Genomic DNA, 22,631 nt, shown 5'->3' with positions numbered 1-22,631 from the left:
ATTAACCGAGTGATCCTGGGAGAGTCCTGCTGTCTCTTCCTGTTGACGAGACTGAGGTTGTGCCAGACAGTCTCAAGGAGGCGCTCCTTGTTCTTGGAGAGTAGAGAGAGGGAGTGAATTGTTTCTTAAAGCTAACACCTGAAGCCTTAAAGACCGAATATGGAACCTGTAGTGAATGAGGCATTTACATTGAGAACCATCAGTTCTAAACAGAATTCACTTCTCCACAGGGACATCATTTTCCCATTTGCATCCCCCATATAACTTCATAAATTCCTCTATGGTGTACCTGCAAGCCGCGCTGCCTAAGCATGTGATGAAAAAAATCTCAGCTGCTCCCAAAGCCAGCAGTCATGAGGCCCCAGCCTCAGAGTGTTCTGCCCTCCCATGTTGATGATCTTCAATCTTTAAGTTGGGAATAATACTTCCAGCTGAGCGTGCTTTACCTGACCTGGAGCAGAGCTCTGGACCAAGAGTCAGAGGCCTGGCTTCCCATCTCAGTGGGACACAAACCTGCAGTGAGAAACCCGGGCCAGCTGCTCCCCCTTGCTTGGCCTCCACCCACTGGGCTGCAAACCTCATCAAGTGCGCATGCATGTAGCACTCAGAGTGGGCCAGGAGCTGTCCCCATGGCTGCGCTGTGAGTTAGGCCGCACTGTTAGGCCCAAAGACATAAAGAAACTTTTCCAAGGTCAAACAGCGAGGAATAGTAAAAGGATTTGAGCCCCAGCTATCTGGCCCAAGGTCCCCCTCAGAGCACCCCCATGCATGTCACTCAGGCTGTGTCCCCAGGCCATCCCTAGGCAGCCACAGGGACAAGTCTTCTTCCGTGTTACATACAGAGAGACCCATGCTGTTTAGTGGCAAATGCCAGCATCACAGCCACGCTGTGGTCCGGCTCTCCCCTGTACCTGCTGCCTTGTCATCCAAATTCACCGGACAAAGAGAGCTACCAGCACCAGCAGGTGTGACTTTGTCTGTGCAGGCACCACCCCTGGAATCCAAAACTTCAGCTGCCTTGGAAGACTTGCTTTGTCTTCTTCATTTCCCCAGACATTATCTGGGGGACATGACCTGTCACTGGAGACATCCGTAAATACTTCCAGGCATCTCTGTGTTTGTCATCTTATTCCAGCCCCAAACAGCCCCACAGGGTAAGTGGTATTGTCCTCATTTTCTAGATGAAGAACTTGTGGCTTACAGAGGGTCAGAGCTTGCCCAAGGTCCCAGGGGTGGTGCCTGCACAGACAAAGTCACACCTGCTGGTGTTGGGTGCACTCCCTGGACAGCCCATCCAGGCACTTTGTACCAAACTTGCATTTCTCAGCCTCATAACTATGTACATTTTGAGCTGGAAAATTCATTGTCATAGGGGCTGTGCTGTGTGCCTAGGGTATTCAGCAGCCTCCCTGGTCTCTTCCCATTAGGTACTAGTAGCACTATCTAACCCACCAGCTGTGACGACCAAAAATGGCTCCAGACACTGCCAAACATCCGATGGGAGCAAAATTGCCCCTGGCTGAGAACCTCCGTATCAAGCAAACATCACAGATGGCTCAGTATATTTATGCTAAGGAGCTGATGAATGTTTTTCATGTACTTTAGAAGTCACTCAAAATTTTGCTGGGTGCAGTGGCTTGTGCCTGTAATCCCAGCACTTTGGGAGGCTGAGGCAGGCGGATCACCTGAGGTCAGGAGTTCGAGACCATCCTGGCCAACGTGGTGAAATCCCATCTCTACTAAATATAAAAATTAGCCAGGCGTGGTGGCAGGCACCTGTAGTCCCAGCTACTCTGGAGGCTGAGGCAGGAGAATCACTGGAACCTGGGAGGCGGAGGCTACAGTGAGCCAAGATCGCACCACTACACCCTAGCCTGGGCAACAGAGCAAGACTCCATCACAAAAAAAAAAAAAAAAAAAAAAGGAAAAAAGAAATTATTCAAAAGTTGGGATAAACACCATTATTTATTTCTAAATTCCTTTTTGGTGTTGGATTTTTTTCCCCCTGCTTCACACAATAAGCTTTCAAATTCCATTCTCTAAAATTAGACCTGTCGCTTAAAGTGACTTATTTTAGGCAGCTGCCTTCCTTTCGAGCAGTTGGTCCTCGGCATGAAAACCAGGCTTCAGTGTGAGTGTCAGTCTGTTGCCAGTGTGAAAGAGGCTCCTGGCTTAGGCCCATCCCCGTCCCCATTGCTGGGGTGGCCACAGCAGTTCCTGCCCCTCCACTGTGCTCCCCTCACCTAGAGAGAGCTATTAGTGGGTCTCCATCCTGGAAGATGGAGGCTGCATCTTATCAATCCTGTGTCTCCCGCACCAGAGCAGCCTATGCCACGTGGTGGGCACCTGAGTGTCTCGGGGAGAAAAGGAGGCGAGGGCAGGAGAGAGGGAGTTCTTGGGCTGAAAATTGGATCAATATCAATTGTCAAGCCCAGTGTAGGGAAGCCTTCATTTCCTTGAACCTTCCCTTATCTTCCAGAATGCCCAGGGTCACGGTGGTTCTCGTATCTACTTGCGATGACCCTTCCTTCCTCGGGGTTCCTTCTTTCTTAAACGCAGAAGCCAATCATAGTCACTTCCCTGGGCCTCTGTCTCCCATCCTGAAAAATGGGGATGATAATACTCAGTTTGCACAACTGCTGTGAGGAATCTGTGGAATTATGTAAAATATCTCACAGGTGGCAGCTGCTCAGCTTGCATGAATCTCCTCCCAACCTTGCTGTCATCAGCACGACTGTTTCTAGCATTGTTTTCTCCTCTCTCAATGCCATGCAGTTTCAAAATCTGCTGCTTCCTGATATGCAGTCTTGGTTGGGAAACAGGACACCCAAGTGTGTTAGAAATAGATATAAAATAAGAGCAAAGAGGATCAGAGTGCCAGCTGTGAATGAGCCATATGGGCCTGGCGACATTGGTTCTGGGTGCTCACTGGCAGTGGACTGCTGCCTGGGTCTTTGCACCTGGTGGGATGCCCACGCATTACAGGGTTCCTGGTGTGTTCCTCTAACCACTTACTTGGGAAATCGTTGTGTACTCCTCCCTTCCTTGCTAGACTAAGAGGTCTTCTAGGGCAGACGAGGACCTGTGTTGTCTGCTGTCACCTTAGTGCCTAAGAGAGTCCCAGATTTCTTATGCTTTCTCGAAACAGTTGAGTAGAAGGGAGGGAAGGGAGATGGCTGGGAGGAATGCGGGGAAGGAGACATGAAAACCTTAGATATGTTTATAGAAAACTGTGGTACTTTCCCCCTGTTTTGGCCTGGAACCACGTGAATGTCCATCTGATTTGTTGAACCATCATCAGGAGTTCTGGAGCCCAAATCAAGTTTTGTACAAAATCTCAAATTACAATTTCAGAAGCAGTTATTAGTAACTTTGGTTTTGAAAAGATTCTCCTGAAGTCACTTCCTAGATCAAATTGGAAGAATCCAAAATGTTCTGTAATCATAAAAGTGGAGACCATCTCACTGCAGCAATTCACTACGTCCTGATGAATAGGGAGAAAGCTGAGAAGAGACCCTCCATGTGGCCACCCTGAACTGTGGTCAAGAGTGCCAGGCTTGGAGTCATCTGCCTGCATGCAACTTGCAACATTGAACTGTTGAGTTATGGGACCTTGGACAAGTTGCCATGACTGCCCCGTGCCTCAGTTTCCCCAGCTGTAAAGTGGTGGTGAAGATAGATGAAAGGATGCATTTAAAGTTCAGCAGCCAGGCACAGTGGCTCACACCTGTAATCCCAGCACTTTGGGAGGCTGGGGTGGGCAGGTTGGGAGTTCAAGATCAGCCTGACCAACATGGAGAAACAAGTCTCTACTAAAAATAGAAAATTAGCTGGACATGGTGGCACATGCCTGTAATCCCAGATACTCAGGAGGCTGAGGCAGGAGAATCGCTTGAACCCGGGAGGCGGAGGTTGCAGTGAGCTGAGATCGCACCATTGCACTCCAGCCCGGGCAACAAGAGCGAAACTCCGTCTCAAATAAATAAATAAGTTCAGCATGGGATCAGTCACATAGGTGGTGCTCCATAATCTTAGCTATTATTTTGTTGAAGGACCCCCACACTGAGACCACCAGGGAGGCTATGGTTCCAGCCCACATCCTCTGACTTCCCAGCTGTGTAGCCCTGGGTGAGACACTTCACCCCTCTGAGCCTCAATCACTCATGTTGGAGTTCAAAGGAGACCAGACCAGAAAGGTGGTATCATTGGGCTAATGGCTAGGTCAGTGTGAGGTTAGATTTTTATCTGTAAGATGAGAAGCAAGACTGGGTGATCCAACACTCTTAGAAAAGCTTTTAAAAGCAAGCATTTTCTGGCCACTCTTAAAGTTTGAGTCCTTACTTTGTATCCTTCTGGATTTTTATAAAGAAAGACAGTGGAGGTCAGAGAAGGAAGCAGCCTCTTACTGAGCATGGACCGGCTGTTGGGCATCTAGATACGCTGTCCAGTTTCATGCTCACATGTGCTCTAAGGATATAAAGCAAGGCCAGGTTGGTTGAGATCTGCATTCACGTTCTCACCACCATAGCAATTGCTGGGGTCAAATCCCTTCTGTCCAGCCCACAGACTCCCATCCCTCCAAAGAATAGGAGCTCACAGAGAGGGGACGTTAGATGGTCAATTGCCCTGCCTTGGGGATTCAACCACCAGGGGCCAGAGCTTCAAGCCCAGCTAGCCCTTCAAGGCCAGTGAGCAACCCACAGGTCCTGTCTTGTGAAGCGTAAGGTGTGCAGCTGTAGTCGGGGTGCAACTGGTCCCAGTGAGAGACGTGGGAGAGTCAGCTCATTCCTCTGCCTCCATTGCCAAGCTGAAGCGAGGTCTGATGAGAATGGGAGCTGACATTTGCTTGGGGCTGTGGATGAAGCAGCTCTGCTGAGAGAGAGTGGGCTTCCACGCATTGCCGTGAAGCACACAGCCCGCCCTTGGTGGAGAGGGTCTTGCTTTGCTTGGCAGCTGCCGGTAGTGATTCGTCCATGGTGCCCCCGTTTCCTCTCACCTCTCGGGCGATTCCACTTGCCCTGCTACATAGGACTTAGCACCGTCCCCCTAGCATCTCTGGAAGGAAAGCAGATTCCTTCCCACCCAGAGGTAGCAGAGGACAGTAGAAATGTTTGGGATGACTAGGGCTCGATCTCAGCTCTGCCACTCACAGCTGGGTCACCCTTACCTGGCTGAGCCTCAGCTTCACATCTGTTAAATGGAGCAGTGATAGCTCCTTCACTGGGCTGTGCTGGGAATGCAGTTAAGTCATGTAGGGGATAGGTTTGGGGATTTACAATAGATAAGCCCCCTTCTTCTCTGAAATTCAGAACAGATTAGAGAGGGGGAGACAGAGAGAGGCACAAGAACCAGATGGGGATGAAAATGTTAGCTCTCTATTTTGAGTGGAGCTGGATTAGACAGCATGGCTTCATAAGTGGCAGTTAGTTCAGCACCTCTAGCTTTAAGATGCTAGACCCAGCCACAGGCAGAAGGAGCAACCCCAGACCCCTCTACAGGGCAAGCCCCTCCTTGGGTGGAGGCAGCAGACAGGTCTCCAGCTTCCTGCAGGAGGCAGGTACAAAAAGAGCCCAGGGGATGCAAGAGGGCACTCCCTACCTCCCTGTCCTTTGAGTTGAGAGGAAGGTGTGTTCCGTAGTGGATGCTCCCCAAATGGAAACAGGAAATAGAAGGGAAAGGAGGTCCCTGGAAACAGTAGGTAAGGCATCAGCACAGTTCCTGGAACACAGTGTTTAATAAATGAGCAAGGTCTTCCCTGTCTTCTGTACTTCAAAATAGATCCTATACATCACCATTTGTCTGTGGCGGCCACCTCTGTGTTTACAACTCTCTCTGTCTCTCTCTCTATCTCTCTCTATCTGTTTCTATCTCTCTCTCTCTCTCTCTCACACACACACACACACAAACACACACACAGGAAATGCATAAATGTATAATATATATTAATTATATTTATATCCAGTATATATTAGTTTTCTATTGCTTCTGTAGCAAATTACCACAATAGCTTAGCCATTATTTTGTTGAAGGAGCCCCACCCATGTGGTGGCTTAAAACCACACCAATTTATTATCTTACAGTTCTGGACTTCAGAAGTCCTAAAACCAAGGTGTTGGCAGGGCCACATTCCTTCTGGAGACTCCAGAGGGATCATCCACTTCCTTGACATTCCCAGCTTCTAGATGGCACCTGCATCTCTTGGCTTGTGGCCCCTTCCTGCATCTGCAAGTCAGCAGCATGGCATTTTCAAATATTTCTCCCTCTCTGACCTCTGCTTCCATCCTTACGTCTTCTCTCTCTGACTCTGATCCTCCTGACTCCCTCTTTAAGGACCCTGGTGATTGCATTTACAGCTCACCCAGATAATCCAGGATAACCTCCCCATGTCAAGACTCTGAACTTAACATATCTGCAAAGTCCCTTTGGCCATGTAAATTAAGATATTCTGGGGTTCCCAGGATTAGCATGTGAACATTTTGAGGGCGGGGGGGCTATTGTTCTGCCCACCACATCCAGAAAGCATAGATTAAACGCATACTCTTTGTCAGCATCACCTTGTTCTAGGCAAAAGTAAATGGGGTGTTTACTCTTATGGACCCTTGACTGATCCTTAGACATGCTGCTTTCTTAGACATGTTGGGCATCCTTAGGCATGCCCAACTGTGGAGAGGGTAAAAATGATTATGTATGTTACACTTTGTCTCTAAAATACTATGACGTGAGTTAAGAATGAGAGCTTCAGGGCATTAGAGGCAGGGACTTGAGAAGACCCAAATTCTTTCCTGCTGCCCTTACCCCCACACCCACTATCTGCACAGTTCTTCAAAGCCCCATCCCACAAGGAGGAGGCTGAAAAGAGACCCAGAGGTGCATTCCTACCATAGCATATGTGCCACTGTCAGATGCTCTTCTTTTTTTTTTAAATTTTATTATTATTATACTTTAAGTTTTAGGGTACATGTGCACAACGTGCAGGTTTGTTACATATGTATACATGTGCCATGTTGGTGTGCTGCACCCATTAACTCATTTAGCATTAGGTATATCTCCTAATGCTATCCCTCCCCACTCCCCCCACCCCACAACAGTCCCCAGTGTGTGATGTTCCCCTTCCTGTGTCCATGTGTTCTCATTGTTCAGTTCCCACCTATGAGTGAGAACATGCAGTGTTTGGTTTTTTGTCCTTGCAATAGTTTGCTGAGAATGATGGTTTCCAGCTTCATCCACGTCCCTACAAAGGACATGAACTCATCATTTTTTATGGCTGCATAGTATTCTATGGTGTATATGTGCCACATTTTCTTAATCCAGTCTATCATTGTTGGACATTTGGGTTGGTTCCAGATGCTCTTCTTAACCACGAAGCAATCACATCTTCATGGAGAGACAGAACCTTCTAGAATGATACCTACCACTTGTTATATGCCAATTATAACAGGTGCTGTCCTGGATCATTTCTTTTATCATCATTAAATTTTTTACAAGAACCCTGAAAGACAAAGTATTATTACCTTTCTTTGGAGAACAGAGATTCCAAGATGCGAAGTCGCTTTCCTGTGGTCACGCAGGTCATGAGAGGCAGTGCTGGGGCTGGAATCCCCACTCCATGCCTCCAGAACTGCTGCTCCTGCCACGCTGCATGGGGAGGCTAGGGGGCAAGCTGAAAGAACAGAGTTGTGTGGTGAACTAGGTCAACACAAAGCACACTCCATGGGGGCTGGGGGGCTCCGGGGCAGGATGCACTCTTAAGTTTCCTGAGTGCTTTCTTATTTTACAGCGACCTCAAACTGTCCGATCAAATAAGCGTCAGTGTGAGCAGAGGTAAAGCTGAAGGCAGTCACCTTCCCAGTCTATCAGCTGATGCAGGGGGAGGGCAGTGGCTTTGTGGCACAAACAGAATAAGACTGGCAGCGAGTGTGATGTCCAGGCCTGCCCCAGGGTGGACAGGGCCAGCCCGGCAGGACCCCTGCAGGCCCTGAACTGAGGGAGAGGATCTGTGGGCTGATTTCTGCCTTTTGATTCATGAATGAATATAAGAATAAATATGGCATTTATTGCTTTATTATTATTATTATTATTACACTTTAAGTTCTGGGATACATGTGCATAATGTGCAGGTTTGTTACATAGGTGTACACGTGCCATGATGGTTTGCTGCACCCATCAACCTGTCATCTGCATTGGGTATTTCTCCTAATGCCATCCCTCCCCTAGCCCCCCACCCCCTGCCAGGCCCCGGTGTATGATGTTTCCCTCTCTGTGTCCATGTATTCTCATTGTTCAACTTCCACTTATGAGTGAGAACATGTGGTGTTTGGTTTTTTTTTTTTTTTTTTTTCTTTCTTTTATTATTATTATTATTATTATTATTATTATACTTTAGGTTTTATGGTACATGTGCGCAATGTGCAGGTAAGTTACATATGTATACATGTGCCATGCTGGTGCGCTGCACCCACCAACTCGTCATCTAGCATTAGGTATATCTCCCAATGCTATCCCTCCCCCCTCCCCCCACCCCACAACAGTCCCCAGAGTGTGATGTTCCCCTTCCTGTGTCCATGTGTTCTCATTGTTCAGTTCCCACCTATGAGTGAGAATATGCTCTTATGTTAGTTTGCTGAGAATGATGGTTTCCAGCTTCATCCATTTCCCTGCAAAAGTTATAACTGTCCCTCACTGAACTTAGAACTTTATGTACAATGACTCTCTTCACTAACCTACTAAGGGATATCTATAGCAGGGTCTCTATGGGGAGAATTGAAACCAGGGAAGACGGGGTTGTGGGGGGTGAGAGGAGCCAGAAGGAGGTGCTGGCCACAACATAAGAGGATTCACATTAAGTGGGATCTAGGGCTGGGAGCCTCAGGACCATGAGCTGGTCAGGCCATGGGGATCAGAACCACGGCTGTGAATGACACAAATGTCAGACACCTTCACATGGGTGACAGCCTGGCAGCCTGAGGGCATTAAGAGGGTCTCTAGAGAACGTTGGCCATTGAAAATCACTGAATTTGGCTGATGACTAAGAAAGGCTGTTACACTTCTGGAATCCAACCCTGACGGTGCACTGGGGATCATAGTTACCTTCTAAAGCGGAAGCAATTGTATAAACATATTCAATGGACACAGAGTTTTCAGGATAATGTTAGCTTCTGTCACAGCCCTGAGAATAATAGGAATTAGTGGATTTATTAGGCACTACCTTTGTACACCATGGATGTGACAGCAAAGGTTCAGGCTAACGATGGAGTCTAACGTTCGCTCAAATGAGAAACAGGTGCAGAACACGAAGGTTCTTGTTTTACACGAATATTAAAACCTGTTTTTGCCAATAGATGTATCCATGCCTGCAAGCTCGAAGAAATGGGTGTCGTAGTTTTCACTGGCATCTCTCAGTATGCCCATAACTTTATGGAGGTTTGCTTTCTTCACAAAATTTAGCCATCTGTAGATATAAGTAGGTCCTATATCTTCCCCCCAATGCATGAATAATTTTTGCTAAAGACATCTGTAATAAGACAGATCTATAGAAACAAGAGCTTCATCCAGAAACAAAGAGCAAAATGCAAGAGTGTGGCCAGCTAACGTTGGACCTGACAGGTTATGAACAATGTGCTCTAACATTGCCGCTGAATAGGGATTAAACTGTTCATAAATGTTCAGAGGGTCCTTTAAGGCAGGGGGTTTCCCCATCAGAATTCATCAGTTAGGACAATGTAGTTTTCTATTATTCAGCAAACTCAGTTTTAAGGAAATGGCTGGGATGAGGAGAACCCAGACATCATTTGTGTCCAGGCTAAAATCCTCAAAGTGAATACTGAAGAGTGACAATTCTCACCCAGTTCCTGACACCTCATGGGACAGGCAAAATAAGCATGGTCATGTTCATTTGACTGGGGAGGAGTAGGAATCTCCGCAGGGCAGGGTGAATTGCCTGAGGTCACACAGCTAGTTCAAGATGGAGCCAGGTCTCCAAACTCCTAATCAGTGCTTGTCTGATGCCATGGGCGTCAATTAGGATTTAGGTCTAACCTTATGTGGCAGATACCCCAACAGAGACCTCAACAAGATGGAAGGTTTTCAGTCTCACATGAAGTAAGTTGTGAGGGCTGGTATAGCAACTCCAAGACCACACATCGTGGTTTTCCCAGGACACACTCAATATAAGTGTGTTGTCCCAGCACAATTATCAGCACTCTCAAAAGTGCTCATGTTTGGATAATAAATTACAGAACCAGGGTAGTCAGTAAGGGCACAGGCTAACTCTTTCTAACTTCCTGGTCCAGCATCTAAACAAGTGGCTTTTATCCCAACGCAGGGGCTCTATGTATAGTTAAACAGGTTGTGCATTACCCAACTCTGGGGAACATCTTTCACCTTGTATGCATTGTGGATTTACTATGGCAATTTTTCAGTGGATGACAGTAAAGCGTTTTGTGTAGTGGGGGCCTTTTCTGGTTCTCATAAAGTTTCAATGGAGGTTAATGGCAGTGCTGTTCTGAAGTCACCTAGTAATCCAAAAAAGGCTGCTGAGACTCCAGCCATCACCTCCACCATCCTGACACAGAAAGAAGGAAGGGCAAACAAAAATAAAAAACAAAAATGGAAGCACACCTCCTTGATGAAAATTTCCTTTTAAAAAAAGGAAACTTCCTGGAAGCCCCACCAACATTACTGTTTCTATCTCACTGTCACACTTGGCTGCAAGAAAACTGGGAAGTGTAGTCTTTTAGCTGGGCACTCCCAGTAGTGCAGGAGAACATCACACACTGGGGCCTGTTGTGGGATGTGGGGAGGGGGGAGGGATAGCATTAGGAGATATACCCGATGTAAATGACGAGTTAATGGGTGCAGCACACCAACATGGCACATGTATACATATGTAACAAACCTGCACGTTGTGCACATGTACCCTAGAACTTAAAGTATAATTAAAAAAAAATAAAAATAAAATAATAAAATAAGGAAAAAAAAGTAATGAAGAAAGGGAGAAGGTGGGATGAAAGTGAAAAATGAGCATGCACGCCTCTCCACCTTGGGACTCTGAGTTTAATCCAAAGACCACCTGATACCCAAATTTGATTTAGAAAATAGATTAAGTCCTTCCACTGACCGTTCTCTCTTCTTGTTCTTTCCTGCATTATAGATTTGGTTCTACACCAACAGCATCTTTGGAAAAGCTGGGATCCCTCTGGCAAAGATCCCGTACGTCACCTTGAGTACAGGGGGCATCGAGACTTTGGCTGCCATCTTCTCTGTAAGTCAACTGAGGGTTACTCCTGAGAATGCCACAGGGGGTTACACAGCACAGTGGGAATGTTCATAAGGTCCTTTAAGGCAGGGGGTTTCCCCATCAGAATTCATCAATTAGAACAATGTGGTTTTCTATCATTCAGCAAACTCTTGGTTTTAAAGAAATAGCTGGGATGGGGAGAACCCAGACATCATTTGTGTCCGGGCTATTGATCCAAAACCTCAAAGTGAATACTGAAGAGTGACAATTCTCACCCAGTTCCTGACACCTCATGGGACAGGCAGCACTGCTCTGTGGGAACCTCAGGCAACAAACAGGCATGTCCTGTTTGAGGAGCATGTCCTTTGTCATGCCAAAGGGGGCTGGATTTTAGGAGTTCATCATGCAGCTCTTCACTGACATTTTACCCATGTAGCGAATATTCTTCACTGACATTTTACCCATCTAGAGAATATTTCTTTCCTATATTTTGCTTCCCTGTCATCTTCCTTTTAATAAATAACTCCATCCTTTGAATTCTCACCTAGTCACAAATGATGAAATATGAATGCCCTGTGAAAGAGGGCCATATTGTCCCTAGGAGTTCGGATCAGAGAATTGGCGTGAGTCTCCAATCTCTTGCCATGACATTTAAAATGTTTCAAAGCCATTAGCAGTCATCTCACTACCCCAGACATGTGGGAGTTTGCAAGGCAAAGGAGAAAGGACATTCATTTGACCAGTATAACAGAGAGGAAGACCTTAATAATAAGCCAATATGTTCAAAAGAAGGCGTAGAGCTCGTCACTGTTTCTCAACCTCCAATATGCAAAACAAACATCTGGTGGAGGGGAAAGTTGGGTGGCTTCAGAACCTAGCAGAAATTTCCAGATCTTGGAATCAGATCAAACTGGATTTGAATCCTGGCTCCAGCACTTCTTGGCTGTGTAGCACTGAGCAGTGCACTCAACATCTCTGAGCTTCAGTTGCCCTCTTTATGAGATGCTTGTGTCTCTTCTTTTTTGTAGCTATGCCTGTGCTTCACATTTTAGGCACACAGCACACAGTTAGGCTCCCTTCCAAATGGAAGGAGAGGGCTAAAATTAGAGAGTTACGTTCTCTGACCTTGATGGAGTAGTTCATTTATTTTCACTCTTGCTCACTGATTTGCACTGACAAGATTGATGCCCATGCAAACAGGCAGAGGCTTGCAATTGTCTTTCTGACTTCTTGTTGACAGAACACTTCATTTTGCACCTTGCGCTTAATGGGTCATTCTAACAAGATGCTTTAAAAAATAGATACCATAAAAAATGTAGAGGAATGATGTTTTGTCTCTTTCCTTTTCTACTTCATGGTCTTTTTATTAGAGGAAAACATTTCAACGTTTCACATTCTGGAAGTTTCACAAGATTCATTCTTGTTATTCTCAAGTTATAGACTGCACCCAGTTTTCTTTATTAATTTTTACTTTGAGCAACGGAAAAACACAGTCTGAGATGAAAATTATGGGGAAAGTACGGGAGATTTTTGTTTTTGTTTTTTGTAAAGTATTTTATTGGTATTGTGAAGAAATCAATACCAGCTCATCAGGGCAAATTTGTAAAATTCAGAAAAGTAGAGAGGAACAAAGAAGAAATTACCTACAATCATACTACCCAAGGAACTTTGGCAAATTCTTCCCTTGTCTTTCTATGCATAGATGTATATTTCTTACATAGTAGCACAGTAATCCTATTCTAAATACTAGCTCTAATCTGCTTTTGTTCGCATAATCTTATGTCAGAACGATTCTCCATTTTCTTATTTATTAAGTATTTTTTGTTGAAGGGTATCATATATGCAGAAAATCATGCAGATCATCACCTTCCCTGAATTAACACTAGTGTTGAACAATTTATCCTTCTCCAGTAATTTTCTATATGATAATTTCCTTAACCATTGTCTGTGGGTGAGGTTGTTGAATGTCTCTACTCAGAACCTGATGGCAGTGCCATGTTTTCAGGATTCCAGTCCCAGCTCTGTGTCTTTTTATTAGCTGCGTGACCCCCAGGTAAGTTATTCAGCATCTCTGTGACTCAGTTTCCCCACTTCTAAAGGCCATCATCCCTGCTTCATAGGGATGGGCTGAGGATTGTACCAAAGAATATACATTAAGTGATTCCAGCAGTGGCTGGCAAATGGTATGCACTCAGTAAGTGGTAACTATTCTTGTCCTATTTAGGTAGATTTCCATAATGTGTGACTTTACATAAGGCTACGATGGACATCCTTGTAGAGAGCAGGATTTTACAGGGACTCTTGCTGTCTTTTGACAGTTGAGGAAACTAAGGCCAAAAGGAGTGACTTACTCTGGGTCACACAGTCAGCTGGCTCAGAACCCAAGAGAGTGGGGAAAGTGAACATCATGGGACTCCTACTGTCCCCGCCACTGACACCCCAAAGTGTTCTACATGGGACCTCATGAATGCTCACTTCATGCCTGAAAGTCCAATGGTTGCCCTTGTTTGAAAGAGGAGCACACTGAGGAAGTGGCTACACTTCTTCCCTTGGTCCAAGAAAACTTCACGGGAAGCCATTCTTATGCATTCTAGACTCCAGAAGCCACTCCTTCTTGTCCCCATGCTCTGGCAGGCAGATCCTCTTCCTTAAAAGTTGACAATATTGGGCAAAGTATTCCTTGGAAACCCCAGAAAGGAGGGTAAATAACTTCACAGTCCTGGAAGGGAAGGAGGAGTCCTTTCTAAAATCAGAACCTCTGGATTCTGGTTCTCTGTGACTCTCTGGAGTCACAGCCTCTGGAGAGCGCTCCTGCCGCTTCCTTTAAGTGTGGACCCGGTGGATCTCAGTCATCTGGACCATGGCCAGTTGGTACCCTGCCATTTAGCAAGCTCTTGCCAGCTCCTCCTATGGTCAGGCTGTTGACCCTGTGCTGGGCTTACAGAGGGCCTTTGCCATGGTGCCTGCCTGCAGGAGCTCACAGTCCAATGGAGGAGGTTGACTATGACCCAAGGATAAAAGATGTTTTGCTGTTCTAGAGGTGCAGGAACCTCGGTGTAGGAGGTTCCTCTGAGCAGGAAGTGATGCTTCAGAGCTTGGGTGGTGGATTCTTTCATGCAGGCATGCATTCATCCATTCCACAGACACCTAAGATGCACTCATACTGTGCCAGCTGTCACAGGTGAAGTTGCCATGATCTAGAGAGAAAAGCAAACCTGGAAACAATTACCACATGCAACACTGAGACAAGCTTCCCTCCCAAATAAGGGGTTCTGGGAGGGATTCCTGGAGATGGAGACCAGGAACCTGAGAGCTGAAGGGCTAGCAGAAGTTAGGTAAAGTGAAGTGCATTGGGTAGTCTGTCCCCCTTTCATCTTCTCAAAGAGCTGGAGATGCAAGGGCAGATGGAGACTAGTCCATTGGAAACAGTCCTCAAAGTGGTAGCATTGATCTCAATTCCTGGAAAGGCATGAGACTAAATTCAGCATGAGGCTGAGAGTGTGGAATAGAAAAATGTTCTGGGGAGAAACAGCTTTGGCTTTAGGATGAGGCTACTCTGAATTCAAATCCTGATCACCTGTTTACCAGCTGCATGGTCTTGGGAACGTTGCCCAACACCTCTGAATTTATTTGCTCAACTGTAAAATGGACATAACCATTCCCACCTGTGGTAGGCAAAATAACGGCTCCCCAAGATGTCCATACCATGATTCCCAGAAGCTGGGAATATATTACCTTACATGGCACAAAGGAATGTTGCAGGTGGGACTAATCTTGAGATACGGAGCTAACCCTGGATTACCCAGGTGAGCCCAGTATTATCACAGGGTCCTTGTAAGTGAAAGGGGGAGGCAGGAGGGTCAGAGTCAGAGAAGGAGATGTGATGGTGGAAGCAGAGGCAGGAGTGATGCGATTGCCAGCTTTGAAGGTGAGGAAGGGGTCACACGCCCAGGAATGCAGATGTTCTCTAGAAGCTGCAACAGGCAAGATTCTGCCCTGGAGCCTCCAGAAGGAACCAGCCCTGCAGACACCATCGTGTTTGCACTGCAAGATCTATTCTAGACTTCTGATTTCCAAAACTATAAGATAATCCACCTGGGTTGTTTTAAGCCACTGAGTCTGTGGTAACTCGCTACAGCAGCAATAGGAAACTAATACAGCCTCCGACAGAATTATGGAAACAAAATCCAAAGTGTGTGAAAGCCACTCCCCTGTTCCTCACAGAGCATCAATATAAGGTAAATTCCTTGCACTTTCCAAAGTTATGTATATATAAAATATCATATTTATATAGGTTATATATATAATAATATGCATAATATATTATAATGTTTATATATTATGTATTTGAAAACAAGGAAATAAAATATGTAGATATATTTTTATATATTATATAAATATATTTTTATATATTTATATAATATACAAAAATACATATAACTTGAAATATATTTGAAAACAAGGCAATAAATATATATTTATATATACAGTTACATATGTAATAGTCACACAAATACATATACATATATTTCATCCAGCCCTTTGAAGTGATTGCCTATCCAAAAAGACTTTCCAATTTTTTTCATTCCTCTTATGAGATTTTGACAGTCTGTTAAAATGGCTCAGGAGGCTAATAAAGTTGAGAGGGGAAAGACATCTTTGCTCATTTGATCTGCAATTAATTTTGGCTCAGGGCATCAGTCATCAGCTTGGACAACTGTAAATAATTGCTATCTTTCAGAAACAGCTGGTTTTCCAAAGTGATTTGCCTGGCACAGTGTTAACTCTCTGATGAGTGAACTTCCAGTGAGCGTCATTCAGGCCATGTGAGGCAGGGGCTTTGTGGGGTGAGGGCTCACTCTTGAGAAGCACAGACTCTGTGCTTTTATAAATCAGGGGTCAGAATTCACAGGAAGTCATTCTGATTCATTGCAGTACATTTTCATAATTAGCAAGAATGGAGTATGCTCTTGAGTTGTAGTAAAAAAAAAATAAAAAATTCATATGGCTTCTGTTGCCTGTAGTCTCCATTGCTTCCCAATAAATTCAACAATTTCAGAATCAAAGGCCTCAGAGTTTACTGCTGGAACTCAGGACACTGGATCCAGCCCGTGTGAGAGCAGAACGTGGTAAAAGAGAGAAAGTAGGGTCATAGAGCAACTGGGCTCTGTGTCATACTGGCCCCGCACCTGCTAGCTGGGTGACCTTGAGCTAGTCACTTAACCTCTCTGATACCTATTTTTCTCTTAGTGAAAGTGGCAATAATAACAGACCTAAGCCTCAGCAGGTATTGTCATTGGAATCATACTGTAATTCACAGTGCTTGGCATAGAGAAGATACTCAATAAATGTTAACTATTGTTATGGGTTGAATTGCACCTCCTCAAAATGCATATGTTGAAGTCCCTAGTACCTCAGAATGTGACTTGAATTGGAAATAGGGTCATTGCAGTTGTAATTAGTTAAGCTAAGATACGGTTATACTGGAATAGGGTGGGCCCCTAATCCAACACGACTGTCCTTATGAAAAGGGGAAATTTAGATGCAGGCATACACACAGGCAGAACGCCTTCTAAAAATTAGAATTGTGCTGCTCAAAGCCAAAACACACTAGAAGCCAGGAGAGAGCCCTGCAACAGACCCTTCCCTGGCACCTCCAGAGGCAGGACCCTGCAGACACCTTGATCTTGGACTTCCAGCCTCCAGAACTGTGAGACAACACGTTTCTATTGCTGAAGCCTCTCTGTCTGTGGGACCTTATCACGGCAGCCCTGGCAAACTCACGCAGTTACTCTTGTTATTAATATCCCTGAAGAGAAGCAGATATGGAAAATGCCGAAGCTGCCCTGTTGCCTCTCAAAGACTAGAAGACGAGCCCAAGGCCAGGGTGCTTCTTCCTCCAGCACTCAGCAAGTGCTCACTTGGGCCCCTGCTGTGTGCCAGTGGACAAAACAGACAAAGGTCTCTGCTGTGGAGAAGGAGAGCTCCTCAAGGGGGCACAGACAGTGTAACAAGGGAGTACCCCACACAGTGTTTTAGAAGGTAAAGGATGTTATGAGAAAACAGTAGAGCAGAGAAAGGGGACTGGAGAGACGGGGGCAGTTGCCATCTTAAATATTGTGGTCAGGCTCCAGGTGAGCCCAGCTGTCTGGGAAAAGCATGTCAGGCAAAAGAAGCGGCTGAAAGAAAAACCTTTGGGAAAGAGGGACACAGTGAACCTGAGCAGCTTGAAGGCAGATTAATTCAGGGCAGCGGAGGGCATGTAGGGTGGGTACACCACCTATCAGGAGCTGCAACCTTTGATAGAGGGACAAAGCCAGGCACAATGTCCCTGTAGAAAGTGAATCACCAAACCAACCCCTGGCCTCATTCTCTTTCTTCTGCCTTCTGATATCTGACCGCTGATTTCTGATTTCTGCTGAAGCCACCCAGAGGTCAGAGGGCAGGGAGCTTGTTGATTTGAGCCCATGGGTCTCCCTCTAGGACAGAGAGCAAGAATCTGAGAGGTGACAGGGATGTCTGCAGCAGCCCAAGGCAGGGGCAAGGATGTGTCTGCCGCTTGAGGGGCCAAGGGGCTGGTGGGAGGGCAGGGGGCTTGAGGGGATTCAAATGTGGTTTGCAAATCTTTTCTTCCATTTTGTAGGTTTTCTCTTCACTCTGCTGATTGTTTTCTTTGCTGTCTATAAAGGCTTTTAGTGGACAGGGGTGTTAAAAGGAGAGTGCCAGGTCATGCTTTAAATCCCTCTGGCTGCTGTAGACAAAATAGATAATGGCAGAGGGTGACAAGGGTAGAAACAGAGAGCGTTGTCACGAGGCTTGGAGAGAGGCCAGTTTTCCCTGTGAATCATCCGACTGACATGTGCTCTAGAACTGGCCTCGAAAGGACTGAGTTCAATTAATTTCCCTTGACAGACATTCCTTTTTCCTTGATAAGTAATGATTCTATGGCATTTCTATAGGTCACAGACTAGAAGAAACTACACCCTTCCTCCAATAAAATACTAGATCAAGTCCCCAGTTTATTTTACAAATGTTACAGGACCTTAGGAGAAATGAGGGTTGTAGCAAGCAGAAGCAAAGCTAGATTTTCCCCCTGGCTCCCAACCCAAACCCCCTGGGGGCCTGAGCTCAGTCTGAGCTGGGTGGCATCCCCAGATCTGAGAAGTTAAAACTCAGGCTAAATGGCTTTTCATGTTCAGAGCTTAGATCAAAAGCATTAGTGTTACCATTGCCTGAGCAAGAAGCAGGCAGAGAAGTGCGGACTCTCCTTGATAGGGTTTGGCTCTGTGTCCCCACACAAATCTCACCTTGAATTATAGTTCCGACAATCCCCATGTGTCATGGGAGGGACCGGTGGGAGGTAATTGAATCATGGGAGCAGTTACCCTCATGCTGTTCTCATGATAGTGAGTGAGTTCTCATGAGATCTGATGGTTTTATAAGGGACTTCCCCCTTCACTGGGCACTCATTCTTATCCTTCCTGCCACCACGTGAAGGATGAGTTTGCTTCCCCATCCACCATGATTGTAAGTTTCCTGAGGCCTCCCCAGCCCTGTGGAACTTTGTCAATTAAACCTCTTTCCTTTGTAAACTACCCAGTCTTCGGCAGTTCTTTATAGCAGCATGAGAATGAACTAATACTTCTGGTTATGACAGGTCATCCTCATGGGGTGAGGACTGGGTGGGGATGAGGAAGGGAAGAAACAGAGTCAGTGCCCCAGCATCCCCAAGCAGAAAAGGTGGGGTTTTGCCCTGGAAGCACATTCCCCTGCAGTTTCCACTCCCACCCACCCCAAGCTCTGAATAATATCTTTTAAGTAAGTAGCTCTATTTTTGAGTTTGACCAAGGACATACCCACAAGTCCGTTCCTGCAGCTCACCCTCTGACTCTTGGGATGTGCTCCTGAGTCTTTACTTCCCACCAAATTTTCCTGATTTATTCCCCAACCCTCTGATAACATCCTTTGGCTCCCCTGTATCTGGACTGGCCCCACCAGCTTCACTCACCAAAGGAAAGCGCGGATGTGGCTCATGGGGTGTGGGGTGGAGACAGCATTCACCATCCCCTTGTGTCAGTTCTAAGTGGTGGCTGTTCCCACTGCCCACTGCCCTCTGCCAACTTGATGCTCCTGCTATGGAATCTCTGACTCCTAAGTCATCTGGACATCCAGTGTCTCTTTCTCTGCTCCTTGAAGAGCTAATTTTTTTCCACTTGCCCAAATTTCCAAGAACAATTTGAATGTATCCTCACAAACCTGTTTAGAACCACATTTTGCCTTTTTTGAGAAGGGTGAGAGCATGAGGGGGAGTGCTTCACTTAGAAACTGCGGAAGCTACGGCCTCAAGCCAAGGTTGTAAAGTCACCCAAGAGGAGGAGACGTCCACAGGACTGGAGAACTTGGAAAAGCCTGTCTGCTGCCGGCCTTTCCTTCCATCCCAGTTGGCATGGGACGAAAGGAAAACCCATGTCTCTTTTGCACTTTGGTTGAAATATCTCAAGACATTTTAATTTGTTATACTTAGGGATCATGGGCCACCCTGGGATGATCATTATTTAAAACGCAACTCTCACTTCTCACACCTTTGGCCCAAACAGATATACAGATATCTTTTGTGCACATTCATCTTTTAAGCAGAAACTCTCAAAAAAAATTTGTTTCATTGAATTATATTCCGTTTTTAATTTAGAGAGAGCCTGTCCCAAGCAGAAAATTATTTCTGGCACTCAGTCCTCTGAACATAAATTTTAAAATTTCCCTAACTTGCAATAACCACAGCTTTCAAAGGTCTTGGCTTCTTTTTAGAGAGATTTGTGAAAGTAAAGATTAGCCTTTGCATGTTTAAAACAGGATTACTAGCAGCTAAAAGTAATACTGGAATGTGAAATTTCTTTTCATGTAACGTACCTTGGCCTTCTTTCCTCTGCGGAGGGAGATGCATCAGTGATAATCATACCATTCTCCGCTCCTTTCTCCCATCCTTTTGCAGCTAAAACTTTGACAATAATCCAACTTCTGACTAGAAAGTCACCAATTGCTCATGTGCCAAGGGTTCCTCAGGAACTCCTCCATCCCAACATGTCAGGATTAGGAAACACCTATTTGGGGTGCCTGCGGGGTGGCCCTCATCTGGGCCACATCTTGCCCCAGCATTTACATTTCTCTCTGAAAGAGTCTCAGTTGTCTCCACCGCTTTGGCTGAGTTATTAGGGGAAACCTCATAGAGTTGCTTTAAAATGTAAATTTGAAAGAGAGAAAGACAGAGAGAGAGAGGGAGGGCGGGAGAGAGAGTGTGTGTGTCATGCATCAGGTTTAAAGAAATGGCCATAGTAGTTGTCATGCATTCAATACCATTAATGGTTGCTCAATGGAGAACGGCTCTAGTAAAGCCTATTGAGGAAATCACACCAGCTGACTAAAGAGGGAGCTCTTGCCTTTGGCTGGGATCCCTGCAGGGAGCAGTCAGACAGGACGTCCTGAGGGAAGCAGAGCCCCACCAACAGGGCTTCCTCCTGGTAGCTTCTAGGGCCCCTGCGCACAGTCAGTCCACATGGCCCACAGACCCAGAAGCATCAAGCCAGGCAAGGACAGGGATTATGTAAATCAGCAGAATTTAAAAAGGCCCCGGCCTGGAGTTGGACACAGAGAATGGGGCATCTTCTATGACCAAAAGGCTCACCCTCGCACAGCAATGAACTCATGCAGGACGCTGTAGTCTCTAAGAAAGTCAGGAACTCCTGCCATGCATGGAGTACCACATGCAGTTTATATAGAGAGATATACACATTGAATACAATATAGACAATGAGCAATAAATAAAGTGTATATAAAGTAATGTATGTGAAATAATATGAAAGCACATTACATCAGATTTGGAAGCTTTAATTGAGATAAATTTGAAATAAATGAAATTTTAGGCGATATTTTCCTGCCCTCCAGCTCTTCCTTTTTAAAATGTTGTTTATTGACATATAATAGTTATACATATTTGGGGAGTACCTTCCATCTTTTTTTTACATACATTCAATCATTTAGCAGGCAACATTACAAGCCCTGCCCTCCATCAGGTGTTAGCTCCTTGTGTTGGTTTGCCCAGGCTGCCAAAACAATGTGCCACAAACTATGTAGCTTAAACAACAGGAATTTATTGTATCACAGTTCTCAAGGCCAGAAGTCTGAGAGCAAAGCATCTGTAGTGCTCATTTCTCCTGAGGACTGTGAGGGGGAATGTCCTGTGCCTCTCTCCCAGCTTCTGGGAACTTGCAGGTGATCTTGGGTGCTTCTTGATTGGCAGAAGCATCATCCCAACCCCTGCCTCATCTTCACATGGCATTCTGTCTGTGTATGTCTTTTTTGTTTTTTGTTTTTTTGAGGTGGAATGTCTCACTCTGTCACCCAGGCTGGAATGCAGTGGCACAATCTCAGCTCACTGCAACCTTTGCGTCCCACTTCCAGCGATTCAACCTCCCTCCTGCCTCAGCCTCCTGTGTAGCTGGAATTACAGGCATACACCACCACACCCGGCTAATTTTTGTATTCTTTTTAGTAGAGACGGGGTTTCATCATGTTGGCCAAGCTGGTCTCGAACTCCTGACCTCAAGTAATCCACCCATTTTGGCCTCCCAAAGTGCTGGGATTACAGGCCTGTGTGCCTGTCTGTCTCTGTGTCCACACTTTCCCTTTTCCATTGGCTCAAGGACACCAGTCATCATGGATTGAGGCCCATCCAAATGATGTCATTTTAACTGAATCACCTAAAAATAAAGACCCTATTCCCAAACAAGTTCACATTGTTAGGAATAGGAAATTAGGATTCCAATATTTCCTTTTTTGAGAGGATGCAATTCAGCCCATAAAGCTCCCCAAGGGCAGAGACTCCTGGCTGTGTCTTCTCTGTGCCCCAGTGCCAGTGCCGTTGGAGGCTCTCAGTGACCTCAGGCAGCTCACACAAATGAAGGGAGAAAAACTTTGGGAGCATGTGCATATTCTTTTGATAAATGTGAATGTGTATTTGCCTCAGAAACACTGGAGAGAGGAAGTAGAGCACAAAGGTTAAGAGCAAGATTCTGGAGCCGGAGTGCCTAGACTTGAATTCTGACTCACTGCGCAACCTTAGCCAGGTTGCTAAACCTCTCTGAGCCTCAAGTTCTGGATATAATAGTGGATGATAATAGCACCTACCCCAAGAAAATGTTGTCAGAGTTAAGTTACTAATATATATAAAGCAGCCAGAACCATTTCTGGTACATAGCAAGGATTGTAACAGTGTTCAAACATGGGAATAAAGACAGCATGAGATTGGCATAAGGGCAGCCCCACAGATCAATGGAACAGAATGGAGTCCAGAAAACAAAAAGTTGCTGAAGTAATTCAATGAGGAAAGGATAGTCTTTTC

The 22,631-nt window shown here is 45.6% G+C and overlaps 1 protein-coding gene across 3 annotated transcripts in view; it reads left to right on the top strand.

Moving 5' to 3' along the window:
• The window catches only part of SLC2A9 (solute carrier family 2 member 9), a 197,940-nt gene that overhangs the window by 107,394 nt on the left and 67,915 nt on the right, over positions 1-22,631 (top strand). For all 3 annotated transcript variants that reach the window (XM_054484723.2, XM_054484722.2, XM_054484724.2), the window contains one exon: positions 11,150-11,260. In XM_054484723.2, coding sequence (XP_054340698.1) covers positions 11,150-11,260 — 111 coding nt within the window. The remainder of the gene's footprint in view (positions 1-11,149; positions 11,261-22,631) is intronic.

Source organism: Pongo pygmaeus, chromosome 3 (genome assembly GCF_028885625.2).
Source record: "Pongo pygmaeus isolate AG05252 chromosome 3, NHGRI_mPonPyg2-v2.0_pri, whole genome shotgun sequence".
NCBI lineage: Eukaryota > Metazoa > Chordata > Mammalia > Primates > Hominidae > Pongo > Pongo pygmaeus.
Note: the sequence above shows the minus strand (reverse complement) of the source record. Positions and strands in the feature narration are given on the sequence as shown.